Source organism: Canis lupus, chromosome 1 (genome assembly GCF_048164855.1).
Source record: "Canis lupus baileyi chromosome 1, mCanLup2.hap1, whole genome shotgun sequence".
In the NCBI taxonomy this organism is placed as follows: Eukaryota; Metazoa; Chordata; class Mammalia; order Carnivora; family Canidae; genus Canis; species Canis lupus.
The window spans coordinates 46,030,007-46,053,400 of NC_132838.1; the positions used below are offsets into that span (position 1 = coordinate 46,030,007).

The 23,394-nt window shown below is 39.8% G+C and overlaps 1 protein-coding gene across 1 annotated transcript in view; it reads right to left on the reverse strand.

Annotated features, from left to right (window-relative positions):
• Positions 1–547: 547 nt before the first annotated feature.
• NOX3 (NADPH oxidase 3) overlaps positions 548–23,394 on the reverse strand; it is a 59,613-nt gene continuing 36,766 nt past the window's right edge. Inside the window, exons 11-13 of the mRNA XM_072828722.1 lie at positions 17,119–17,265; positions 12,859–12,983; positions 548–2,700 (exon numbers count right to left, since the gene is read on the reverse strand). Of these exons, the coding sequence (XP_072684823.1) occupies positions 2,574–2,700; positions 12,859–12,983; positions 17,119–17,265 (399 nt within the window). The 3' untranslated portion in view covers positions 548–2,573. The remainder of the gene's footprint in view (positions 2,701–12,858; positions 12,984–17,118; positions 17,266–23,394) is intronic.

Here is a 23,394-nt window from a genome sequence, read left to right on the forward strand (position 1 = left end):
ATCAAGATGTGTCAGATTCTACACAATATCTAGAGAAAAAGAATAAAGGTCAAAAATAAATAGGGGATGCAAAGAGCAGAGGTTTTTTTTTTTTTTTTTTTTTTTTTTTAACGCAGCAAGAGGCACCTGGGTGGCTTAGTCAGTTAAGGGTCTGCCTTTGGATCAGGTTGTGATCCCAGAGTCTTGGTATCCAGCCCCTTGTAGAGCTTCCCTGCTCAGTAGGGGGTCTCTTATGCCTCTCCTCCCTGCTAGTGCTTACTTTCTTTCTCAAAGAAATAAATTTTTAAAAATGCAACAAAATCAGTTTTTTAAAATACTTCATTTTTTTTTAAAGAATAGTTTTAGGTTTACACAAAATTAAGAGAAATGTAGAAAGATTAAAATATTTTTTAAGAAATCTAATTTTAAGAACAAGTATCCTTTATTAGACAAAATCCAATGAGTACAGAGTGCATTTTATTTTTAAATAGAGGGAAAGATAACTAATAATTGAATATAACCAAGAAAACCTTTTAATATATCTAATTTTCCTACTAAAGATTAGATATATACATTGCAGAAATTTCTTATTGTGAAAGTTGAATCACACTTAAGTGAGGAAATAAATACACAGAAAGACTGCATGTATTAAAATTAGTAGAGTTTGAATGATATCTATCAAGCAATACTTGAAGATAAAAAATTCCAATTCAGAGGTAGTAGAAATAATTTTTGAGACATCAGGGAATATACCCACCTTTTTTTTCCTAGAGTGTATTTTGAAATAGACCCTAGAAATCATAGAATCAAAGTCAATATCTGAGGATAAAGTAAAATAAATGATCAATTTATAATTTAGAAATCTCTGAAAGAGCTCAAGTGGCTGCCTGACTTTGTAAAACAAATCATGTCAGACATATTTAATCCTCTTTTATGGCAAATGACCGTCCACAAAGATAAGAAGCATTCATAAAACAATCTATTTTAACTTCAAAAAATGTTTTTGTTCTATTGTATATGACATGCTAATTATAAGCTAAGGGAGTATGATATTGTGGATGATTCTTAATGGCTAGTTATCATTAACTTGTTCCTGATTGGGAACTCATATTAACAGGCAGTTACAAGAATTTGTGGTAGAATTCTTTGAATTCAATAATTTAGTTGAAAACCTAAACAAAAGATTTGAGATATCACTTATTTAATCTGCGGTTATTATAAAACTAAATACTATATTATTACCTGAGGCTGAACTTTAAAACAATCTTGAAATATTGGAAAGAAAAATTCTAGAAGCTTAACCCATACTATGAGAGAAAACTGTAAGATGTGGGGAATACTTTGGGACTATTTGGGGATAAAGTAGCTACATAGTAAAACAAAAAGATTGGCTCAATGGGAGTACAAAATTAATAAAAATTCCTAGTGTATTTGTAGGGCAGAAGTTGAGCTGGGGTCTAAGTGTCAAGACAATCATAGATCAGGATATGATAGTAGGGGCCCCTGGCTAGCTCAGTTGGTAGAGTGTGTGACTCTTGATCTCAGGGTTGCGAGTTCGTCTCATGGTGGGCATACAGCTTACTTAAAAAAGAAAAAGAAATCAAAATGTGATAGCAATAAGAAGTATGCATTAAAAAGAGTAAGAAAGAAATGTGGGTGGAAGGAAAGAAAGACAGGCAAATATAGAATTTAGCTATATTGGAAAACATGGCACACGAGATCTCAAAAATCACTTTTCTCACCAATACTAGTCATGCATCTATTAGAACGTTATGTCTCATTTTAGTCCACACATTTAAACGGATGTGAAGAAATGGAAATGGATTTGAAGAAGAGCAACAAGAATGATTGAAGGGCTAGAATATATATCCCGGGCTGAAAGGTTAAGAATCTAGTATTGTTTGGACTAGAAGAGAGATAGGTAAGAGATGATTTTATCACTTTCAAGATATAAAGGATTTTTGTGAAAGAAAGCCCCCATTGGTGATTTCTCAGGTCTATAGAGGATGAAAAGAAAGCACAAAGGAGCTTAAGTTTAAGCAGAAAAGATCAGGTTTGGATAGAAGGCAGATGTCTCTGCCATCGGGGTGATGAAATTTGAAATGACTTCTAAGGGAGACTCTGAGCCAGGCAGCCATCTCAGTCTCCATGTTGGATGCATGGTTGAGCAGGGAAAATGAGTTTGAGAAAGATGACATCTCTCAGGGGTCAGCAGGCTACCTCCTGCAGGCCAAATCTGGGCCACCATCTGATTTTTGGATAGCCCATGAGCTAAGTAAGGATCACTTTTACATTTTTAAATCATTAGAAACAAATCAAAAGAATGTTCCATGACAAAAGATAATTATATGAAATATGATTTCAATGTCCATAAATATAGGTTTATGGGAACACAGCCATGCCCATACCTTGATGTATTGTTTGTGGCTACTCAGGTACATTAAAACGCTCGAGTAGAGTAGTTGTGACTGAGATTGTCTGGTCCATAGAACCTAACATCGTTATTATATGGCCCTTTACAGGAAATGTTTCCTGACCGCTGACCTTCATGATTGTAGCCACTTACGGAATACATGGAATTCATCCTCCAAAGTCTAGAAGCTTTCTTTGTTGTAATAAAAATGGACGCCCCGGGGGTCGGCTGAGGAATATAAGTGGCACATCCTTTGAAGTGTCTTGGAGAGAGCTTTGGGTCCACAGAAAAACACGCCAATGCTGCTGCTGCAGTAGGGTAAGACAAGGAAAGCTGTTATGATGTAGGAGCAAGGCTAGCCAAAAACCAAGACAGAGTTATAAAATTAGCGAAGTGCTCAGGCTTGTGACTTAATTTATTTTTCTCCACTCACTTCCTTTTTCTTAAGTTCTCTATCCTACTCTCAGTGCAGTGCTCCCACCCAGGCCCCAGAGTCTTGTTAGACCCTGAAACACACAGGCAGGGGGAGCCCAGAAGATTGAGGGTAGCAAAGCCATGATGACTGGGGAGGGAGTTTCAGTGACAGAGGTGATTTCACTTGGATTTCTGGTCAGGTTGCCCCAATTATGTCCTCCTGGATTGGTGACTAGAATATGAGGTTCCTGTTCTGCTTTACTCATCACTGTCGTCTCAGAGCCTGGAATAGTGCTTGGCACACAGTAAAAAATGCACAATTGTTTGAATGAATGAATAAATGGTTCCATCGATTATTATCTGGATGATCTTGGACAAGATCTCAGTCTCTGCATGCACAAAACAAAGAGATTAATGACTACATGTATATGTTTTATTGAGAACAAAATGAGATAATGCATTCAAAAAGATTTTAAAAGTGTTATTGTTAACATCTTGTTCAGCCCTGCCTTGTTATACATAAGAAAATTTATACTAAAGTGATAGTAACTTTGTTTTTCCGATTGGAATGCCTTTGGTTTTCAACGAAGGCCAAAAAAGAACAACTGGAAAAGGAAAAAGACATTGCTGAAAGTGGAGTCACCCAAAAGCTGTCATCTCTAGTCATGGCATTTCAGAAAATGGTGTGGAAGAGGTATTTTTGCAACTAGTGACTATCCCAGGGCTGCTCAGATCCCCTGGGACCATGACTGCCAGCTCTGCTGATACATAAATAACACACTGGTGCAAGGATTCAGGTTGTCTCTGGAAGTCAGCCGCAGCTAGTCTCTACAGGGACTCATGGACCATGTTTTCCCTGGTCTTGCAGTGTCCTATTCCTTATAACATTTTTCCAATCTTCGGCACAAGCTGAATTAGTTACTAGTTACTCTAGAGGAAAACCTCTCATACTTTGCTGTGCATAAAATCACCTAGGCAGATTTTCATAAACGTAGATTCTCAGACTTGAATCCAATCCAAGGAATGCATTTTTAGCAAGGCCCCCAGATGATATTGAAGCACATGGTCCTATGAGACACACTTTGAGAAACATTGTCTTGAAGAAATTCCTAGGATTCTAGGACCAGCCCACCTAGCATCTCTGCTCCTTGATAGCTGGCTCTTGTTGGGAAGTTCCTCTATAGCCTCATTCTTCTTAGCTTATATGTTAGCATGGTTCTCTGCCATGTATCCAATCCACATTTATAATTATGTGTTCGAGGATCATAATAACCACGGTAGAAATTGATGGTTCAATTCTATTTCAGACTCTAGCTTCAAAGGAACTTATCAAGTGGACCCATTTGTAAATGACGATATGTTTAAAATATGTAACTACTATTTTTTGAAGATATTATTCCTTGGTTAAATTTGAGAAAGTGCCTTTTTAGAAAGTATTTTCCTCTGAAAAATATGAGTTTATGACTTAATGAGCAACTTTAAGGTGTTTATGGAAATAGAAGGCACTAGTTAAGAATGCTATTGGTTCTACCACTCTGTTGCTGAGGAGCTTTGGGCACATATATTGTCTTCTCAGAGCCCCTGTTTCTTTATCTATGAAATGAGATGCATTATAATACCTAGCTTCTAGAGCCTCTGAGAGGATTAGACATGACATTGCAGGTGCAGCCTTCTGTCCTGTGCTTGGTCTTTGGTGAGCTAGTAACAGCTTATACTCTGACCCACAGGATGTCCATCTGCTACATGGGGCTGAATAGAAGATGCAGAGTGGGCTGTTAACCCAATGATGATTATAGTTCTCCTGGATCAGCACTCTTGTACTGGGTTGTTTGAATTCCAGAGTGAGACATTTTGAATGATAGATGGGTCAGGCGAAACCCTTCCCAGTGAGGAGTCACAGCTTGGCTTTGTGTCTGATACCCAGAGGTAGCCCTGCATCTATGTTCAAAGACGCCGTTATGGGTGGTGATATTTTTCCATTCGTGTAGGTGTCACCAAAGAGATTGCCCACTGGCTCATTCCCAACAGGCTAAAGTTGCCCTTTCGTTTGCAGTTGTAGTGACTGTTTGCAGATCCTGAGGATACCCTTTGATGCTCTGCCTTTAAGACTCCATTTCAAAGGCTTCTGATTGCTAGTGGCCAGGTGTACCACTGGTGTCCCCAGCAGTTCACAGCAACCCTGCCTCTTTTGAAGTTGTGGCTATTACACTGCACAACGAAGTACACACTTTGCTGGATTCATGTAACTGTCATGGTGATGCAGTCACCAAAAAGTCTCACAAAGGCCATTCATTATCTACCTTCCACTAAGGCAGAAAGGCCAGTCCTTCACGAGCACTCCCTTTATTACTGTCCCTGCACACGGCAGTCTATCGCTTGCCTGGTTTACCCTCCTCGGTATTCGTGGTTTCAAGCGTGGAGATTTCTTGTCACGGATGCATACTGTGTGAATCACAGAGCTGAGAATCTGCACGAAGTGGGTAAGGCACAGATGCGGCAGCATTTTTTTTTTTCTTTTATGAGGCAATGGACAAGTGCAACAGAACCCTAATGGGATTGGTAGAGAAAAAAAATTCTTCTATAAAGTTTAATTACCCACGATTGCTTAGAATTAAAAAAAAAAAAAGATTCCCTGTAAAAGAAGTGTAAAAACACAAGGCACTATTCTTCAGTTTACAGCCTGCAAGCTGCAGAGCTTGCACATGAATGAGGAGCCGGATCCAGGACAACATTAGCAGCATCGATCAGTCTGGGCTGCTGACTTTGATGAGAAAAGGACAAATTCTACATGAGCTGCAAAGATGGTTTTAACATTAACAGCATTATTTTTAGCTCTGATAAACAATAAAGAGAATCCTCCTGTTCCCCCTCTTATTTGCTAAATAACTATTGTGCTCTTTTCGGTGGGGTTGATGCATTTTTCAAAACAGTTCAGCGATGCCATGCATGAAAGGCATCCAAAATGTCACCCACCAGGAGATTTCTGCTCAGCAGATATATGGGAGAGTGGGTGTGCCTGGGAGTAATCCACCATCTTGCTGGATTCCCAGGTTCTGCTGCCTTGAGCCCTTCTCTCTTTAAATTGTATGTTTGTTTTTATGTGTTGGCTTTTATGCTTGGTAAGTTATAACCCTGTAGGGGCAGACCCTAAACCCCATTTAAAAAAAATCAAATTACTTTATACCCTGAGTGCATTCTGCAAATAAAATCGATAAACAGAAGCTTCCCGTGGATTTATGGAGGCTTAGAAAGAAGACAAGGAGGGCTACAAACTTGGTATCAGACAATGGACACGACTTCTGGTTAATCTTTCCTAGTGAATGTTTTTCATTAGAAATTCCTCCCAATGAGTCATCGTATAATTATATTTTGTACAGCACCTTCTTTTCACAACCACAGATGATAATTATGTTGGCCAGCTTTTTTTAAAAAACCCATTTTGCAGTTGATTTGTAGCAGCCTGCTCTGTGACTTTTTTCTGTAACCCAATTAATCGGTGGTTCATTAGGAGATACAAACATCCCTAACGGTGCTTGGTCACCATTGAGAATTAACTTGCTATTCCCACCAACTCCATTTCCTTTGGGAAAAATTAGGAATCTAGTCAAAGCTTTTCACATCCTTCTCATTGTCCCTTCATCTGCTGATGCTGGCCACTATGCTCAGCTCTGTGGGCACAAAGTTGCTGCCTTTGAGGATGGCCATGGTCAAATAGAAAGCTAAATAAGAGAGAAATAAAAGTAGGTGACATGTAGCGTTGGATGCCAGGAAATGGTAGAGCCATTTTTCTGCCCACCGTCTCTCTGTCCCCTCTTAGATAAAACAAATATATATATATACACACACACACCTTCATCCAGAAATATGATAATATAGTTGCCATACCCAATGATTTTCTAGGTAATACCATCAAAGACACTTTGCCGAGTAATGACAAATCCACTTGTGCTCACACACATCCCTAAACTTCGCTACCACAAATAAAGCCAGTAATTTTCACTGAATCTTCACCTGACTATAACTGGAGAGCTGGATGTTTTCTGGTGGAAAAGTACTATTAAAATATGCTAACAATATCCCAGTCATAAGTTAATGGTGGCTTTATTTTTCTCATAAAGCTATAATTTATCACATGTGGGATTTCCACTTAGGTCTATTTCTTTGGGTATTCTGAACATTTTAGTCACATAATGAATGTTAAGAATATCCTATTAGATAGAGAGCCCTGTATGCTATAATCAGAATGTTAATTTCTCAAAAATATCATTTAAAAACATTTTGCACATATGCATGTACAAATGAGAATTGGAGAGTGTGCACACAAGCAAATGTGGTTCCAGATGGACACATTTACTCAATTTAGTTTAAAGGTATTTTTACATTTCTGAAAACAATGGGTGGTCTAAAATACATTCATGCAATATGGATTAGAAGTTCCCAATCATATGGTAAGTCGGCACCTTTCTTTATCATTGGGTTGGATTGAACAGTTAGTTCTAACAAATGGTAGTACTCTTCTAGTCTTTATTTATTTCTTCAGGATAAGAGAAACACTTCTACTGAAGTTATGAAGAAATGGCCAAATCTTCAAAGTTTTTATGGTAATTAATTACATAAAGTTTTACATCTATATGGCATGGTGAAATCATTAGCAGATAAGTCAAATGTGGCAAACTATAAATACTCTGTGAAATATAAGATCAAAGATCGAAGTCCTATGGAAAACAACTTTATTCAATTAATTAAAAAACAACCCGATCCATAGATCCAGATGGTTGACTACATGCACAATGCGTGTGTATCAAAAAAGTAGCAAGCTGTGACAAAGATCTATTTATTTTCATTCTTGTACCTTCTTGGAAATGATTTCCTGATTTTCTGAATATTTTGTTAAAGCTTGGGAACATATCGAGAACATTTACAAAAAAAGGCAATACAGCTATTTTTGTGAAAATATGGATTAGGAAGACTTGACTATCAATGCCTTTTTATTTAATTAACTTACCATATTTTAGTTGAGAGAATGCTTTTCATTGTTTTGTGTTTGAAGTACTTTTCTGTGCTTGCCCAATTCAAGCAATGTAAGCAAATGTCACATGCCTGTGAGTTTGGGCATGCCAATTGAAGGCTTACTTTCTATATGTCCACTTACTAGTTGTTGATCTCTTTTAAAACTATACTTGCATTTAGTTATACCGCTGATAAAATTACAAAAATTAATTCAAATAAAAACAATAGAGTACACTTTCCCATTTTCTACTTTCAGTCTTTGATCTCTTTTTAATTTTTTCCTCCCCTTTCCTTATTTGTATTCATTTTGATGCCCATCAATTTGTTTCTCTATTACTGTTATTTTTTGCAATTTTCTGGTTCCTTTGGAGCTTGCACTATTCTCTTTGATCTGCTTCCCTTCAAGCTTTATTTTTGGTGCTGTTTTTCATGTTCTGTAAAAAAAAATACATTTTTGCCCTTCTTCCCTTTATTCTTTTGATTTAACTCCTTCTTAGAACAAGAACAAACTCCAGCTTTGAGTGAACAGGTAAATGTTTTTAAAAGAGTAAGCCCTAAGAATCCTTGGCTTCGTGCTGATGAATAGAAATGGTTGAGAGCCTACTTCAAAGGCCCTCAAGAACAAAGAACCTTTTCTAAGACCACTAACAAATCCACCAATTCTTTCTGACCCATCTTTGCCAAAAGATATGAGCTAATGACAGGAAAGACCTGTCTTGTAAGAGTAGCCAAGTAGGCTTGGGAACAAACATATTCTTGACATAATCAAGGAAAAACATACTGTTTATCTCTTTAATAACCATCTTTTTTTTTATAACCATCTTGAGGAAAATTAATGTTACTTTGTCCTTTGTGCAGAACAATAATTGGATTGTGTGTTTCATTTATATCTGGACAAAGGCCAGGATATTGAAATACTTCTCAAAATTAGATTTTCTTGTTTAAAAATTAGATTCTATTGGCATTCTCTTTCTGAGATTTCTTCATTAAAAGCTTCATTAAACATAAATCTTCTTTTACACAGCAGAAAACAAAATTATTTTAAGAAGGTCATTTTAAAAGTCTTTTGGAAGGCGGTGCTAAGCTCTTCACTGGTGACTTGTCTTACTGAGGATCTGGCATTCCAGGGAAGAAATGATCATTGATCTTTGCCTACATGTGTCTTATATTAATTACATTGATAGTTGGAGCTATATAACAAGTTGTGTTCTAGTGTCTAAGGCCATTACAAATAGACTATTTTCAAAATTTGGGTCTAGGAAGTATGCTGCAGAGGCTTGATTCAGTGATAACTTTAGGGGGCCTCTTTTGCTCTGGGGGAGATGAAGTCATCCATCAGGAAGAGTTTATGTAGCTAATGTGCTGAAAAGCTCAACTGGGTTTCCAGTACATTTACATACTAAACTTTGATTACAGCTTCTGAAAAGGAACATACACACTCTTCACAAAGGCAACAAGACAAATGACAACTTTGTGGTTTCCCTGCCTTCAGACTGTTTCCTATTCCTCATTCCCTGCACGCTTGGACAGACAGGCTTCCCAGCACTACCCGACATAATTGTTTGGGCAGAGTCAGTGTAAACTCAATTCTGTACTCGGTCTCTTGGTGCTGTCTTTGGCTCACACCTTTCTAAGGTTAGGATGATAATTAAGTGGTTTGGTTTGAAGGGCCTTCCCCACTGGGCCGCAAACTTCACGTGTAACAAAAACAAACAAATACCATGTGACACATCAATAAAGGGTAGTCATATCACAGAGTGGTCCTGTTTATACGAACTTAAAGCAAAGATGTATGGGTCTCTGTTGAAAGCCTGCAAGTGGGAACATTCACTCTATAATTGAAAACTAACTCTATATAACATTTATCAGATGAGCAGATTTTTTTTTCCCAAAGGGAGAAAATACCCACAAAACAAAACAAAACAAAACAAAACAAAAAAACAACCCTGGTAGTGGTTGCATAGGAACTTGTAACATTTTGTTAGTTTTGTACCTATAATCTTGTAAAGGAACTCACAGATAAAATGATCCAGTCTCTGCCCCTGGACAAGTACCTGATGGGTGGGAGATGAAGGGTAGTGACTTCCAGGCTCAGAGAAGGTGAGGGGTCTAGGAGTTGGGCCTGGACGTTGAACAGGCAGCACAAGGAAACCAGATTCTGAAGCTCTGGAAGCTGGGATGGACTCAAAGCACGACATTTAGAGAGAAGACAGGACACTGGAACTGGGTTCTGGGCCAAGTGTCAGCAAGAGTCAAGGCAAGAAACAAAGTGGAAATGGGGGAGTTTCAGGAATGGTGCCTGGACAGTCCCTGCTTGCTGTGGGCTTGTCCAGTCTTATTGGTCATCTGAGGCCGAGCTGGAGGGTGGGAGCAACTATACAGCTGGTCTACTCCCTCCTTTATTCCTTCCCTTAACCCTGCAGTTAAAAGTGAAGATTTTCTTGGCCTCCCTTGTTGGATATCTTTTACACTCAGGACAATTCAAAGTCAAGAGAAGGTCTCCACTGCTTCCCATGGACTCTCTCCTGGGCTGATGCAGGCACAGTGTGGTCAGGAACCCAGGGTCTCTGCAGGGAATGCTCTTGCTTTGGGTCTGGTGTATCCTGCGCAGGCTATTGGGGTTGGCTGGGGGTCTCACAGAGCTGCAATTGGGCAGGCTATGAACCTTGGACTGGGTCACTCCTTCCACACATCCCTCATCTACCTCCTTCCAACAGCTGGACCAGAGAGATCTCAAAAATTTAGTGATACTTAATGAAAAAGAAAATGGAATTGTTCTGGTGCAAAGAGAGTGTAATAAAAAGATCATAAAGAGCAGCCAAAGTGACCAAAAGAGAACTAATATTCACCAGAAGAGTATTCCATGGAGCAGAGAACATGCTGGGGAATTACAGAAGGCTTCAGAAGGCAAGGACCCTGATGAGAGACCATAAAGCAGCATCACCGGAACTTCAGGGAAAGCTGGGAACAGGGAATTAGTCAGAAAGAGCCTCGGAGACTTTAATTCACTCTTAATGGTTCAATACCGATAAAGTGGACAGAAGAAAGGTCAGGGTAGAGAAGATGTAAATGACACGATTAATCTGAGAGCTACGAGTAATTTACATTAAACTCTGTGACCTGCACACAGAGGATATGTGGTCCTCTCCTCCGGATATGGTGGTTCTTTGAACTCCTGTCCATCTGAATTTGCTTCTTTGTCTATCTCATCTAGTTTCCTGGTTCTAGCACAGTTCACATCTAATATCTCTCACGTGTGTGTCTCTCCAGCCTGAACTCCTCTGACCCCTGACTCATATTCACCTGCCTACTTGGCATCTCCAGTTGGATGGGTAACAGGCATCTCAAACTAAACATGACAAAGAACCGACCTCTTGATAATCCTGTGCCTGCAAACCTGTTCCTCTTAGTCATCCTGAAATTAGTAAGTGTAACTGCATTCTAGCTTGGGTCACGACGCTCTCGCATCTAATCCATCAACAAGCCATGTCAGCTCTACCTTCCCCAAATACCCGTATCCAATCACCTCTCAGCACCTACACTGCTCCTAATCCAAACCACTACCACTGTTTACCTCTTCCCTGGCCTCTCCATGTCTGCCCTGGGGCACTTATAATTTATTCTCTCACAACGGCCAGAGGTGATATCATTAAACATAAGACAGATCATGTCACTCTTCTGCACAAACCTTTGCGTTTCAGTGGCTTTCTCTCAGAATGAAATCCAAAGCCTTGTAATGGTCTGCAATCGTTCCCCACCCCCCCAACCCCGCCGCCGTTGCCTCTCCCATATGCCTTCTGCCACTCTTCCTCTAACTTAACTCTGTTCCAACCTCACTGGCCTCCTGGATCATGCCAGGAACAGTGTCTGCTGCCTCAGGATCTTGGCGCATGCTGTCCTTCTGCTCTTTCCCAGTTATCTACGTGGCATACTTCCTCACTTCCTTGGCCTTTCATCAAATATGGAAACCATTCTTTAAACAAAGACAATATTAGGACATACTGACTTTCAAGAGCCATAGATGATAGGGATTCAAAACAGAGACTGAGTTAGGGGACTTAGAAAAACAATGATAAACATTTGCATTAGTGTTTTGCACTTTACCAAGCTATATATTTTTTGAATTATGGAAACAACACTGTGGCCGCATGGGATCATTTACATTTTAAAATGGGGCCCAAAAGCTCAAACAAGCTACTATCTAAGAGCAAATACTCTTCCTCCTCCATGTTGAAATTTATTATATAATGATGATAATAGGGTAATAAGGGATATAATAATAATGATAATAGCTAATATTTACTGAATTCAAAGCACTGTTTTAAGCACTTTACACGTATTTTCACAGTTAATCCTCACAGAAGCCTGGGAACTAAGCACTAATATTTAATCAAAGCTTAGAGAAGGAGACTAGGTCAGTGGCAGGATAAATAACCAGATCAAAGTAAGCAGGTGGTTAGGAAGGGGCCAGGATTTACACCCAAGCCCTCAAGCTTCAGATCCTAGATCTTTAACCCCCCATGTTAAATCCCTGCTTGGTCTGATAACATTTTTTTTTTTTTTTGTCTGCTTTGCTAAATATGCTAGATACAGTTTTCAGTTGGACAAAAGTGAATTCTCCAGTTGGGGAAGTTGAGATCAACTGTGTTTACTGAACATTTCTTCAAGACCTAGGTAGTTTAAGAAATATCATCTTAAAAAAATAAAAAGAAAGACAGAAAGAAAGGAAGAAAAAAGAAAGGAAGAAAGAAGAAAGAAAGAAAGAAAGAAAGAAAGAAAGAAAGAAAAGAAAGAAAGACCATCTTTGATTGAATTTAAGTGTGAAAAATTTCCGTGCAATTGCTAATTGTCAGACGCTGTAAGCCAGTCAAGCCAAGGCCCGTGGTTTCTAGAATATCCCATGACCACCATTTCTCAGGTTTGATGTTTTCTCTCTAAACAAGGTGTCCACTACTATGCATTAGCAGCTTGCCCCTTAGACTTTTCCACTTCAGCGGCAACCTCCAAGGAGCTTCATGGGCAGAGAAAAGTTAGCGCCTTACCTGGGGTGAGCATAGGCCAGCTGCCGGAACTCATTGCTCCAGTTGGGTCTTCCATAGAATGTTTTCTGCTTTAACCCCGTGACCACATCAGTATTTTCATCCCAATGTAAAGCAATGTGAACAGCCTAAAATAAAAGTCGTGATATCAGGTGACATTTAGAAAAAGAAAAAATAGGAACCTGTTTCTAAATAAAAGATCAAGTAATTATGTTCATTTGTTGATTGAACATGCAAAAAATTTCCTTGTGTGGCTAGAGATGCTTATCATTAATATAAAAAAAATCACTGATTTTGCCTTTTGGGATAGACATCACATCTCATTTTCCCTTGTGTTCCACCTTGGGGATGGTTGAAACAAAGGGTTTGATGTATACATGGTTGATGTGCAGTAACATGAGCCTGGGAGGATTTTTTCTTGACAAGGATGCAAGTAGTACAGTAAATATGGTCAAGGGAAAGCAAGCAGTAAGCTACTTCTTTTTTTCTGCCAAATTTCTCAGAAATTAATCTCTACCTCTGTCTCCATTCACTTAATATTAAACCTTAGGGATTTGAAAAGGGCCCTGCCAGATTAAAATGATAGGAAATGTTCAGGAAGCAGCCAGATCTTACAATCAGATCAGCCTACTAGGATGAAACGGTTTGAAGTGTACTTTCCAGGTTCAAGTGCTAGGAGGATGTGGAGTCTGGCAGTCAGACCCTGGTGGCCAAGCACAGGAAGGGACATGATTAGAGCTCTGTTCCTAGCCATGTGCCTTCAAATTATACAAATGCACCCAGGCATCAGGTAAGTAGTGGCTGATAAATAAGAGCCTGGGGCATAGCACTGCCTACTGATGATTTTTTGAGTTGTGGAATCCCAAAAGCCACTTTCCTTCTTACTTCCTGGGATTTGTGTCTTCTATGCTTCCCCCAGAGGCCCCGACACAGCTCTTGAGTTCACATGCTTCACCCATTGGTGCTCCAATTGCTCATGGCCTCTGACTCATCCTGCTCCTGACCAGTTTGGCTAACAACCCTCGGGGTCCTACCTTCACCTCAGGTTCCTGCTGTACACCGGCCTCCCGGGCTGGCCTTCTTATCAGTCTAGGAAAGCAGCCAGGGGCAGGAGGGGTGAGCAGAAAACAGTGGAGAGGCCCCAACAGGCCTGACAGTGATGGTCGACAACGGTGGAATTGCAGAAACCCGGGCTGCAGGAATTTGTTGTCAGGCACGTCTGACCTGGGGTGCGGTGGGGGTAGGGAGAGGTAGGGATCCTATCAGAATGGAGTTTGGAAATAGAACCCTCCAGGAGAGAGAGCCATAGCTGAAGGATGGCAGGATCCTCTCCCTGCACAGGTTTGTCAAGACAGAGAATGAAGCATGAAATATGAGACAAGATCTTGCTCAGGAACAAGAGTTGAGGATTGAGCCTTGAAAAAGAGCAGAAGCCTTGGTACCAGAACTGGGACTCAAGGTCAGAGTTGTGTCAGCCTCCAGATTGGAGCATCCCATCAGTATTGCAGCCCCACAGCCCTATTGCTTCAGAGTAGGATTGACTGGTGCCATACAGTCAGCTGATTTCAGCTGTGGGAAGAAGGTGGAGGCAGCCAATTTACTTTTGACAAAATGCCAAATCTAATGACCAAGTCAGGTCCATTCTCCTTGGCTTCTCTGCCAACCACAAGGTTGATCAGTACTTCTTGATTTTATATGCATTGCAAAATCCTATTTCTTTGACTTCTTTCTGACTCTTCTTTTCATTCAAGGACAAAACATTAGATTTGTATTTCTGTGATGTTCTCCTGTCTCACAATGCAGCTGCCTTCCCAGTCTCTAGTCCCCTTTGGACCACTACTCCCCAAAGAACTTTCATTTTCAAGGTCCCAATTAGCATTGTCTACAGAGATGACTCCCAGCTTTCTCCCTGATGCTCTCATTTTCTGGCCCGAGTAGAGTCCTGGGTCTTAGACTCCCCAAGCATATTTTAACGTATTTTTTTTTCTGTAAATACGTAAATACTTCGAGTGAGCAACACAAAAAGAAAGAGAAGGTCTCTGTTTTGTGAGGAACTGGTCTTTGAAGGGAGGGGAAGCCCATGTGCACAACCTCAATGACATAAGTCAGACCCTGATGCTTCTTTATGAGAGACAGAAACAAAACACCCTGGAGAGGTACACAAGTTACGCTGCTGAAACCCCAAATACTTTTGACTAAGAGAGCTGGGGATAGCCATACAGGGGACAGGGTTTCAGAGAATCATTCCATGCAGTAGGCAGTGGGGAGGACAGAGGACATTAAGTGACTCCCTCCGGGAGAGGGGACATAGGGGGAAGATATGGAGGTGCACAAATATAAGGCATTGTTTGGTGGTTCTAGTGCCAGAGGAGCATGATGGGAATGCAATAGAATGAGCCAGTTACCATCAGGTCAGGAAGAGCCTTGAAGTACTTGCTAAGAAGTCTGAGTATTATTTAATAGAAAAAAGGGCCCCTTTCTACTCATGTTAGTGGTATTGTTGAGGTACCAATCAGTGATGTTCAATACATTTGGAATTATGTTTGTTCCATATTTCTCAGCCCAGTGTTCAATTAATCTCCAAACCCTGTTGATTTGCCCTTCATAATACCTTTTCCATCTGTCCCTTCTGTTCTTGTCAGTCTGCCACTTTGAGGTTGTTGAATTCAGTTTAACAATTGGCTATTTCTAAAGCAGCCTTTTGATTCCTCACTGACAGAACACACCAATTATTTTTTCCTGCAATTTGAGCATCTAAAGAGTTTCAACATGTCACGATAAAGATTTAAGAACACGTTTATTTTAATTTACTGTATTCAGTAAAAAAAAAAAGTATATCTTAAAGCATACTTTTAGAAGGAGCAGAGGTGGGATGGAACAGAGTTGTGGTCACAAAATCCAACAGGGCCTCAGTCTCAAAACTCCCAAATAACTGGGAATTCTTAGATGGACGCATGTAATAAATTCACTTCAGAAGCTGAAGAGCAAGTGCAGAAGTGGAAAGTACAAACAATGGCTGTGTCTGTACTTTATCAAGTGGATCATTAGTCAAAAATCCCATTTGAATAAGAGAAATGTTTGTTTGGAAAACATAATTAACACTATTTAATTCATTAAGATGTTTTAAGCTTCAATCCCAAGGAAACTGTATTTCAGATTATCCCATAGGAATAAATATTTAAGGCTGACTGCAAATAAGACCTTAGAAATTCATTTAGCTGCTGATTTTTAAGCTAAGTCTTGCTCCAAGGTACAGAGTCAAATTTCAGTGGTGTCCCATAGAGCATTGTGTGTGTGTGTGTGTGTGTGTGTGTGTGTGTCTATGAGAGGGAGGCAGAGAAGGAGACAGCAGGAGTACCTACTCTCAGGAACACATTATTTGTAAATTTAGTGATTAATGCAATTTTTGGCTCAAACATACTTTCCCTGAGTAAATATCAACAGGAACAACCATAGAAGTGCTGATTAGAACACGCATTTCATAAACCTAGTGATCACTTCATCACTAGCTTCCATATGCGAGGAGTTAAAAAAGATTTAAAACTTAGTAATTATCATTCAATATTGTCAACACTGAAAATACTACCCTAGTGCAATATTTTGATATCTGTTATTTTTGGTAAATTCAACCTTAATATTTCATTAAAACAATACACTGCAAAACATGTGCCACAACAAAAGAGCCTCTTGATCTTAGGTGAATGAAAATAGGTGCACACAACTTCTAAAAATGCCTTAAGATAAAGAAATCTCTAGATAAATCATGTATTCATAATGATTATTTTCTGTACATGTTCACATACTTCACAATACAAAATGTTGAATGTAAACACTCTGGAATTTTTTTTTTTCTGTCAACTCAGAATAGCTCAAAGCATTGAATTAGAAACCAATCAGCAGCTGAACAAGACTATACAGCTAATTAGTAATATTTGCTTGATGTCACTAAAATGACAAATGCAATTTTTAGTGACATAATTTTTTCCTGGATTTTCATGCTTGGGATTGTCTTCCATTAGCCAACCTCTTTTCCAGTCTTCTTTCCTATTCCTCAACAAGTTAACTGTGGATTTTTAAAAATCACTATGATTTGAATAGTTCTTTCTAATCTGATTTTATTCTTCTTTCCGTTTTCAGAACATACAAATAATTCTTTCATGCCACCAGATAACTATATAGCTCATTATTGACACTGTCCCTCTTTTCTTTGCTCTATTATTAGATGACTTATGTAATACTGATTATTCTGAGTCTTATCAATACCTGATTTTCATCCCAGCTGGTGAGAAATATATGATAGCTCAGAAAATGAGCTTTCCCTCGCTCACTCATAAGTGTTTCCAGTGAGAGTAAGAGATCAGCAAACCACTCAAAAGCCTTTGGATCGCGGCAAATCCAGTAGAAATACACCTGTCAAGAGAGAAGACAAGAGAATGGATCTGTCCCTCTTTTCATAATGTGCTGATAATCACAGACTACTTTATCTCCATTAAATTATTTGAGCTCAAATGGGCACTTCTGCAAAATGACATACTTCTCTCTGCCAGGGAACAGTCACACTGTGATTTCTTTTGAAAAAATTCACATTGTGTTTGAAAAAGTCCAGAGTGAATTCAGAGTCAGGAGTCTGTGGGCTGTTGCCAGTTTCACTGGATGAGGATCAATTCACCACATTCCTGGCTGTGCTTCTTTTGAATGAGGTTAATAATCATAACTAGCTGTGCCTTTCATTGCTCCCAAAGGGGGATAAACCATTAGACCAACCCCCTTAATTTTTACTCATGACCTAAGCTCGGGATTTGAACTCTCTTCTCCAGAGACCCTAAGGGCTTGTGCACTGATCTACTTCACCATCATGATTTCCGACTTCCGAAGGGTGGAGATTATGGAAATTGCAGAATCAAGTCACACACAGGCCAGAAGTTTTCCCTCAGTCAAACATATCAGTCTCCAAGAAAGCTGGTAGGTGTTGGTTATGGTTGTGTGTCAACTACTATAATGAAATTATGTCTAGGAACATTCTTTTTTAACTCTCTGTGTTTAGCAAATGGCATGTGACAAGAAGTAGTCTAGATTTGCTGAAATAAAGGCTTAGTTTTTGTGCTTTGAGTTTTAGGTAATTGTATCTAGAAGAAACCACAGGAGATAGATCTATTAATTCTCCTGATTTTTCTCACATTCCTGTTCCTTGCTCCCCACTACTGTTTCCTTCAATCCTTCCCCAAAGAGACTTCTCTATAGCTTAGCAAGATCTACCAGAGAGTTGGCCTTTACCTCCATCAGGAAATATCTCCTCCAATAGATGCTGTACTCCTGCCTCCCCTCTCCACCAGCCAGGCTTCAAGCTTGCAATCATGATGAAAGTTATACATGAGATTAATTAACAGACCAAGTTCATGAGGAAGAAAATTCACAGAATATATTTCAAGGCTAAATATCTTGCCTATTTTCTCCAGGTTTGTGCAGGAATTTATAATATTGATAGTAAATAAGAGTGAAAGCTAGTGAGGGTAAGACCTTTTCTCTTAAAAAAAAAAAACAGAAAAACATAGGGGAAGGAGTAAAAAGGAGAGAGAAGCAAATCATAAGAGACTCTTAATTATAGAGGACAAACTGAGTTTTGATGGAGAAGAGGTGGCTGAGGATGGGCTGGAATGGGTGGTGGAGATTAAGGAGGGAAGTTGTTGTGATGAGCACTGGGTGTTATATGTAAGTGATGAATCACTAAATTCTACTCCTGAATCCAATATTACACCATATGTTAACTAACTAGACTTTAAATTAAAAACTGGAAAAAAAAAAAAAGAATTAGAGCCCGATATTTGTTGGACAGCTATGGCTCAGGAGGCACTTTTGATACTAATCTCAGCTCGAATAATGATCTTTAAGTGTCTTAATCCCCCAAAGGAGCACCTATCTCTTCACAGTTGTAAATGTGAACCAATGGTTCCTTGTATGGAACACCTCATAGACCCCCACAAGTATAGTGATTGTGTTCATCTGCTCCCTTGTTGGCTCAACAAATGTGTATTCCATGCTTATTCTATGTCAAGACTACTCTCCTCTCGGAACTTTAAGAGCAAACAGAAGAAGCAAAAATTTGCCATTCTCCTAGTGTTTGCATGCAGAGGGAGAAGAAAGATGGTAAGAAGTAAAGCATAGGGTACTTCTGAGAGTGATAAGTACTATGGAGAAATGTAGCTGGAAAGGGCTGCAAACTAAGTCAAAGTGTCAAGGGAAGGGCACGTTTGAGCAAAGACGAAAGGAGGCAGAGGGATCATGGTTGAGGTGGGAGCCCTACAGATGAAGGGAGCAAGGAGTGGGAGCTCTGGGGAAAAGCCAGGAGGTCCGCATGGCTGGAGCTGTGAAGGAGGGAGGGCACTAAGAAATAAGGTCTGAGGGGAAGGCTGGGAAGTACAGATGTGCGGCTTGGGCCATCTTGACTTTGACTCTGAGTAAGATGGGAAGGCACTGCAGGGCAGTGAGCAGGGGAGTAACAGGATCTGTGGAAAAATCAGGGGAAAGGAACCCTGGAAGAATGGAGGCCAGGAGGCTGATTTTATATCCCATGTTAGTGACGAGTACTGCTAACTTCTTTCTTTTCACTTTGCATGGTACCTGATCTAAATTAGTCTTTGAACACCATAGCCCTCCTTTTGACCTGCCTTGCTCCCCATGGAAACAGAAAATCTATTGACTGAATTTAATACCATTCTTACCAGTGCACCTCCCCTTCCTTCTGCTCTCAATAGGTTGTTTCACCTAGGAACATTGATGGTGGCATTTGGATTAGAACAAACACCATTGATTTATTTTCTTTTATTTCCATTTCTTAAGGAACGTGCTTAAAATACATTCATGTAGGAAAAATACCCCATCTACTTTTTTAAAAAACTTGTCAATTTCAAATCCCGTCTCAATCATCCTTACTTGAAAAATGCCCACATCTTAGCTTCCTGCTCACACTGACCCTTATCCTTTCAAATAGAAATCATGCCTGTCCTTGCTTTCTTGTGGCTTAGCAGTGTGTCAGCGTTCTTAGGGCTTGCCAAGCCTTTTATACTTTTTACTTCCTTGTAATGGCTTTGTGTGTTTTTCCCTCTGTAATTGACTTATAGGTGACACTGGGCAGCTTTGGTGCAAGAGGCAATGAAGAAAAACTGAATAGGCTCAGAAGTGCTTCAGGCAGAAAAAGAAGAAAAGAGACTTTGAACAGAGAAAAAGGCTATTTACTTTGACTCTCTTTCATCCTTCTAACGGTGAGGGACACTCACTGTGAAGGGACAGGGCAGTTCTACTTCTGCATTTCGTCCAGTAGCAAGGACCTGGTCACCGGTAGAACAAATATCCCAAACAACAGGCTACCCCTCTGTGATCTTCCAACACTTACCCTTCCTCAGCCTCCCAAAACAAAAAGCCCTGAAATCAGTTACCTGTCTCAAGCTTGGCTTCCAGGGTTCTGCGGCTGATAGCAGAGGCCCCCAATACTTAAGGTTACTTTTTTTTTTCTTAAGGTTACTTTTAAAAGAAAAGTTTTGTTAAACAAAGAGTCATCCTCAGTAAAGAGATGAAAGTTCTGAACTTTCATAGCAACAAAGTTCTTGCTTTTACAGAACTCATCTCACACATTTCTGTAGACAAAACGGATTCCCAGATGCTTCTGGAGACCACTCCAGGAGTGTACAATGGTTTTAGGGAGTTCTCTGTGCATATGGCCTGTCTCAGGCCTTAGTGTCACATTGTTCCCAGCAGGGACCACCGTACCATCCTCAGCCACCCCCACCTCTGAGGATGTGGGTCTGGGCAACATGCAGTGCTGTGATCTCTGTGAGCACCACTTCATCCCTATGCTCCCTGCAGCTGGGCTTCTCTCTAAGAATTCTGCAGACTTGTACTTGGACCAGGTTAGGTTGATCTGGGACCAGAAGGGAATGGACTTGTGCTACTTTTTGAGAAATGATTTCAGAAAATGAAATAAGAATAGCTACTACTCTCCACAGATACTCCCTGTCTCATGGCCTGGATAGGCATCCCCAAACACAGGCGGAGGACATAACCACAAATATAATCTATATTTCTTTAGACCCCAAATAAATTTCCTGAAGATGGAATGGGGGCAAAATTTATTCATTTATATGTCTATTTATTTATGGCCCAGGACCTCTCCAAAGACAGAAATTTTATGTGAGGACACAGTTTTATGACACACTGTGGCACAGTAATTAAACACTGTGAGGCCCTGAGACCTCTAATCTGTCCTAGGCTTCCAGCTTCCAATTTTAAGGCTGGGTAACTGGGGGCACGTTTTTAAACTTGATTTAACTTGTTTAATCTCTTTAACAGATTACCATGTGTATAAACAAACAAAACAACCCTCCAAAACAACAACTTATGAGATTATGGTGAGGATGAAAGAAATGGTTCATGGAAGCATCTGGCACAATGTGTGACACAAGCATTAAGTGCTCAGAGCTGTTTGTTTTGATTGCTTCTCTCTTTGCTGTCGTTTGGAGGAGCTTACAGAATGAATACTACATGTTTATATTAGAGACAGCAAAGGGAATCATTTGCCTTACTTGGGGATCTGTGTTCCCACAGGGCACTTGTGAATCATACAGGTGGTGATCATTGAGAAGAGGTGAAGCTCAACTTTATTTCTAAGATCTGGGAACCTCAGCATTGATCATAAGGATGTAGTCCTGACAGAGGAATCCCTTCATTAGCAAAGTGCACACCAGGCTCTGTGTGTGCCATTTTATAGGGTGCCAAGGTTGACCTTGACCTCTACTGAGAAGAAGGCCAGTGGAGTTGCACTGTGACTGCTTTCTTCTGGACAGCACCTTCTGTTCCCCACAGTTATGAGCTGAATGTTTGTTATCATCTCCAGATTTATATGTTGAAACCCAATGACCCAATGTGATGGTATTTGGAAGTGAGGCCTTTGAAAGGTGGTTAGATTTAAATGAGGTCATGAGAATGGGTCCTCGGATGATGGGATTAGTGTCCTTCTGAGAAGAGGAAGAGACCAGGATCTCTCTATCTCTGTCATGTGAGGACACAGCCAGAAGGTGGCCATCTGCAAGCCAGAAAGAGAGGCCTCATTAGAACCCAACCATGCTGGCTCCCTTATCTCAGACTTCTAGCTTCAAGAACTGTGGACAAATACACATTTGTTGTTTAAGCCACCCAGTCTATAGTATTTCTGTTATAGCAGCCTGAAGTATATGCTATATGCTAAGATATCCATGCTGTACAAAATAATTCTGAGCTGACAAAACCTTCAAACAAATAGGGTGATGGAGACTTTCCACTGAGGGAATTGTGGCCATTAAAAAAAAAAAAAAAAAAGAATTCTCCCTAAAAAGATAAAGACTGTGACTGATTAGAAAATATAAATAAATGTTTAATATCCTCAATAAATGGTAGCTATTATTGTCCTGGTTTTTATTTTGTTGTTGTTATTGTGAAGGTCTTCCTGAACGAATATAATAACAAACAAATTTTGGAGCAACTATTTCTTCTTGTTGAGAAACTTCCTTAATGTGGCTTCCATGTCCCATTTTTAAGGAAAATATAATTATAAAGTAGTTTTTCTGGTTAACCATTATCAGACTGAGACCAGTCTTTGTAAATCATTTTAGTCTCTGAAGTCTTTTTCTTTCTTTCTTTCTTTCTTTTTTTTAAGATTTTATTTATTTATTCATGAGAGACACATAAAGAGGCAGAGACACAGGCAGACGAAGAAGCAGACTTCCCTTAGGGAGCCCGATATGGGACTCGATCCCAGGACCCTGGGATAATGCCCTGAGCTGAAGGCAGATACTCAACCACTGAGCCACCAAGTGCCCCTGAAGACTTTTTCTTTAAAAGTTCTTTAAAGTTAATTATTTCATGGCTGTACTACTGCTCTGCCCTGTGAGTGAGGGCCAACATCATTTGTGCCTCAGTTTGTTTTAATTATAGTTAATAAGACTTGTTGGACAACCAAAATGTTCATTAATAATAAATCACTACATCAATTGTGAGATATCTATACTTTGGAATACTCTGAAGACAGTAAATAAAATGAAGTTGATCGATAGGTATTGACACCAAAGGTGCTCTAAGCGATATTATGAAGGGCAACAAAAACAAAACAAAGTGTATCTCTTTCTCTCCAACCATATCTCTACTAATTTGTATATAAAGTAACACACTGTATATGTGCATGGGTGCAAATATGTGGAGAAGGGATGGAATGAGACATGTTCCACTGTTCAATGGTGAACCCTTAGGGTAAGGTGGTGGTGGTGGTTAGTTTGGGGAGAAAGGCTAATGAAAGGAGATTTTTTTTGACTGAGTATTTTATTTGAATCTTTTACAAGGACTTTATAGTCTGGTATTCCTTGTGTGGCTAATAAGCCCAAATATTAAAACTATTAATACTGGTTACCTCCCCACAGGGCAATGGTGAGGCCTGATGCGGGACTGAAGTCTTTTGAGGCTGTCTAGTGAAAGATGGGAGGCACAGGTGTCTTCTTGGGGGGGGGGGGCACATGT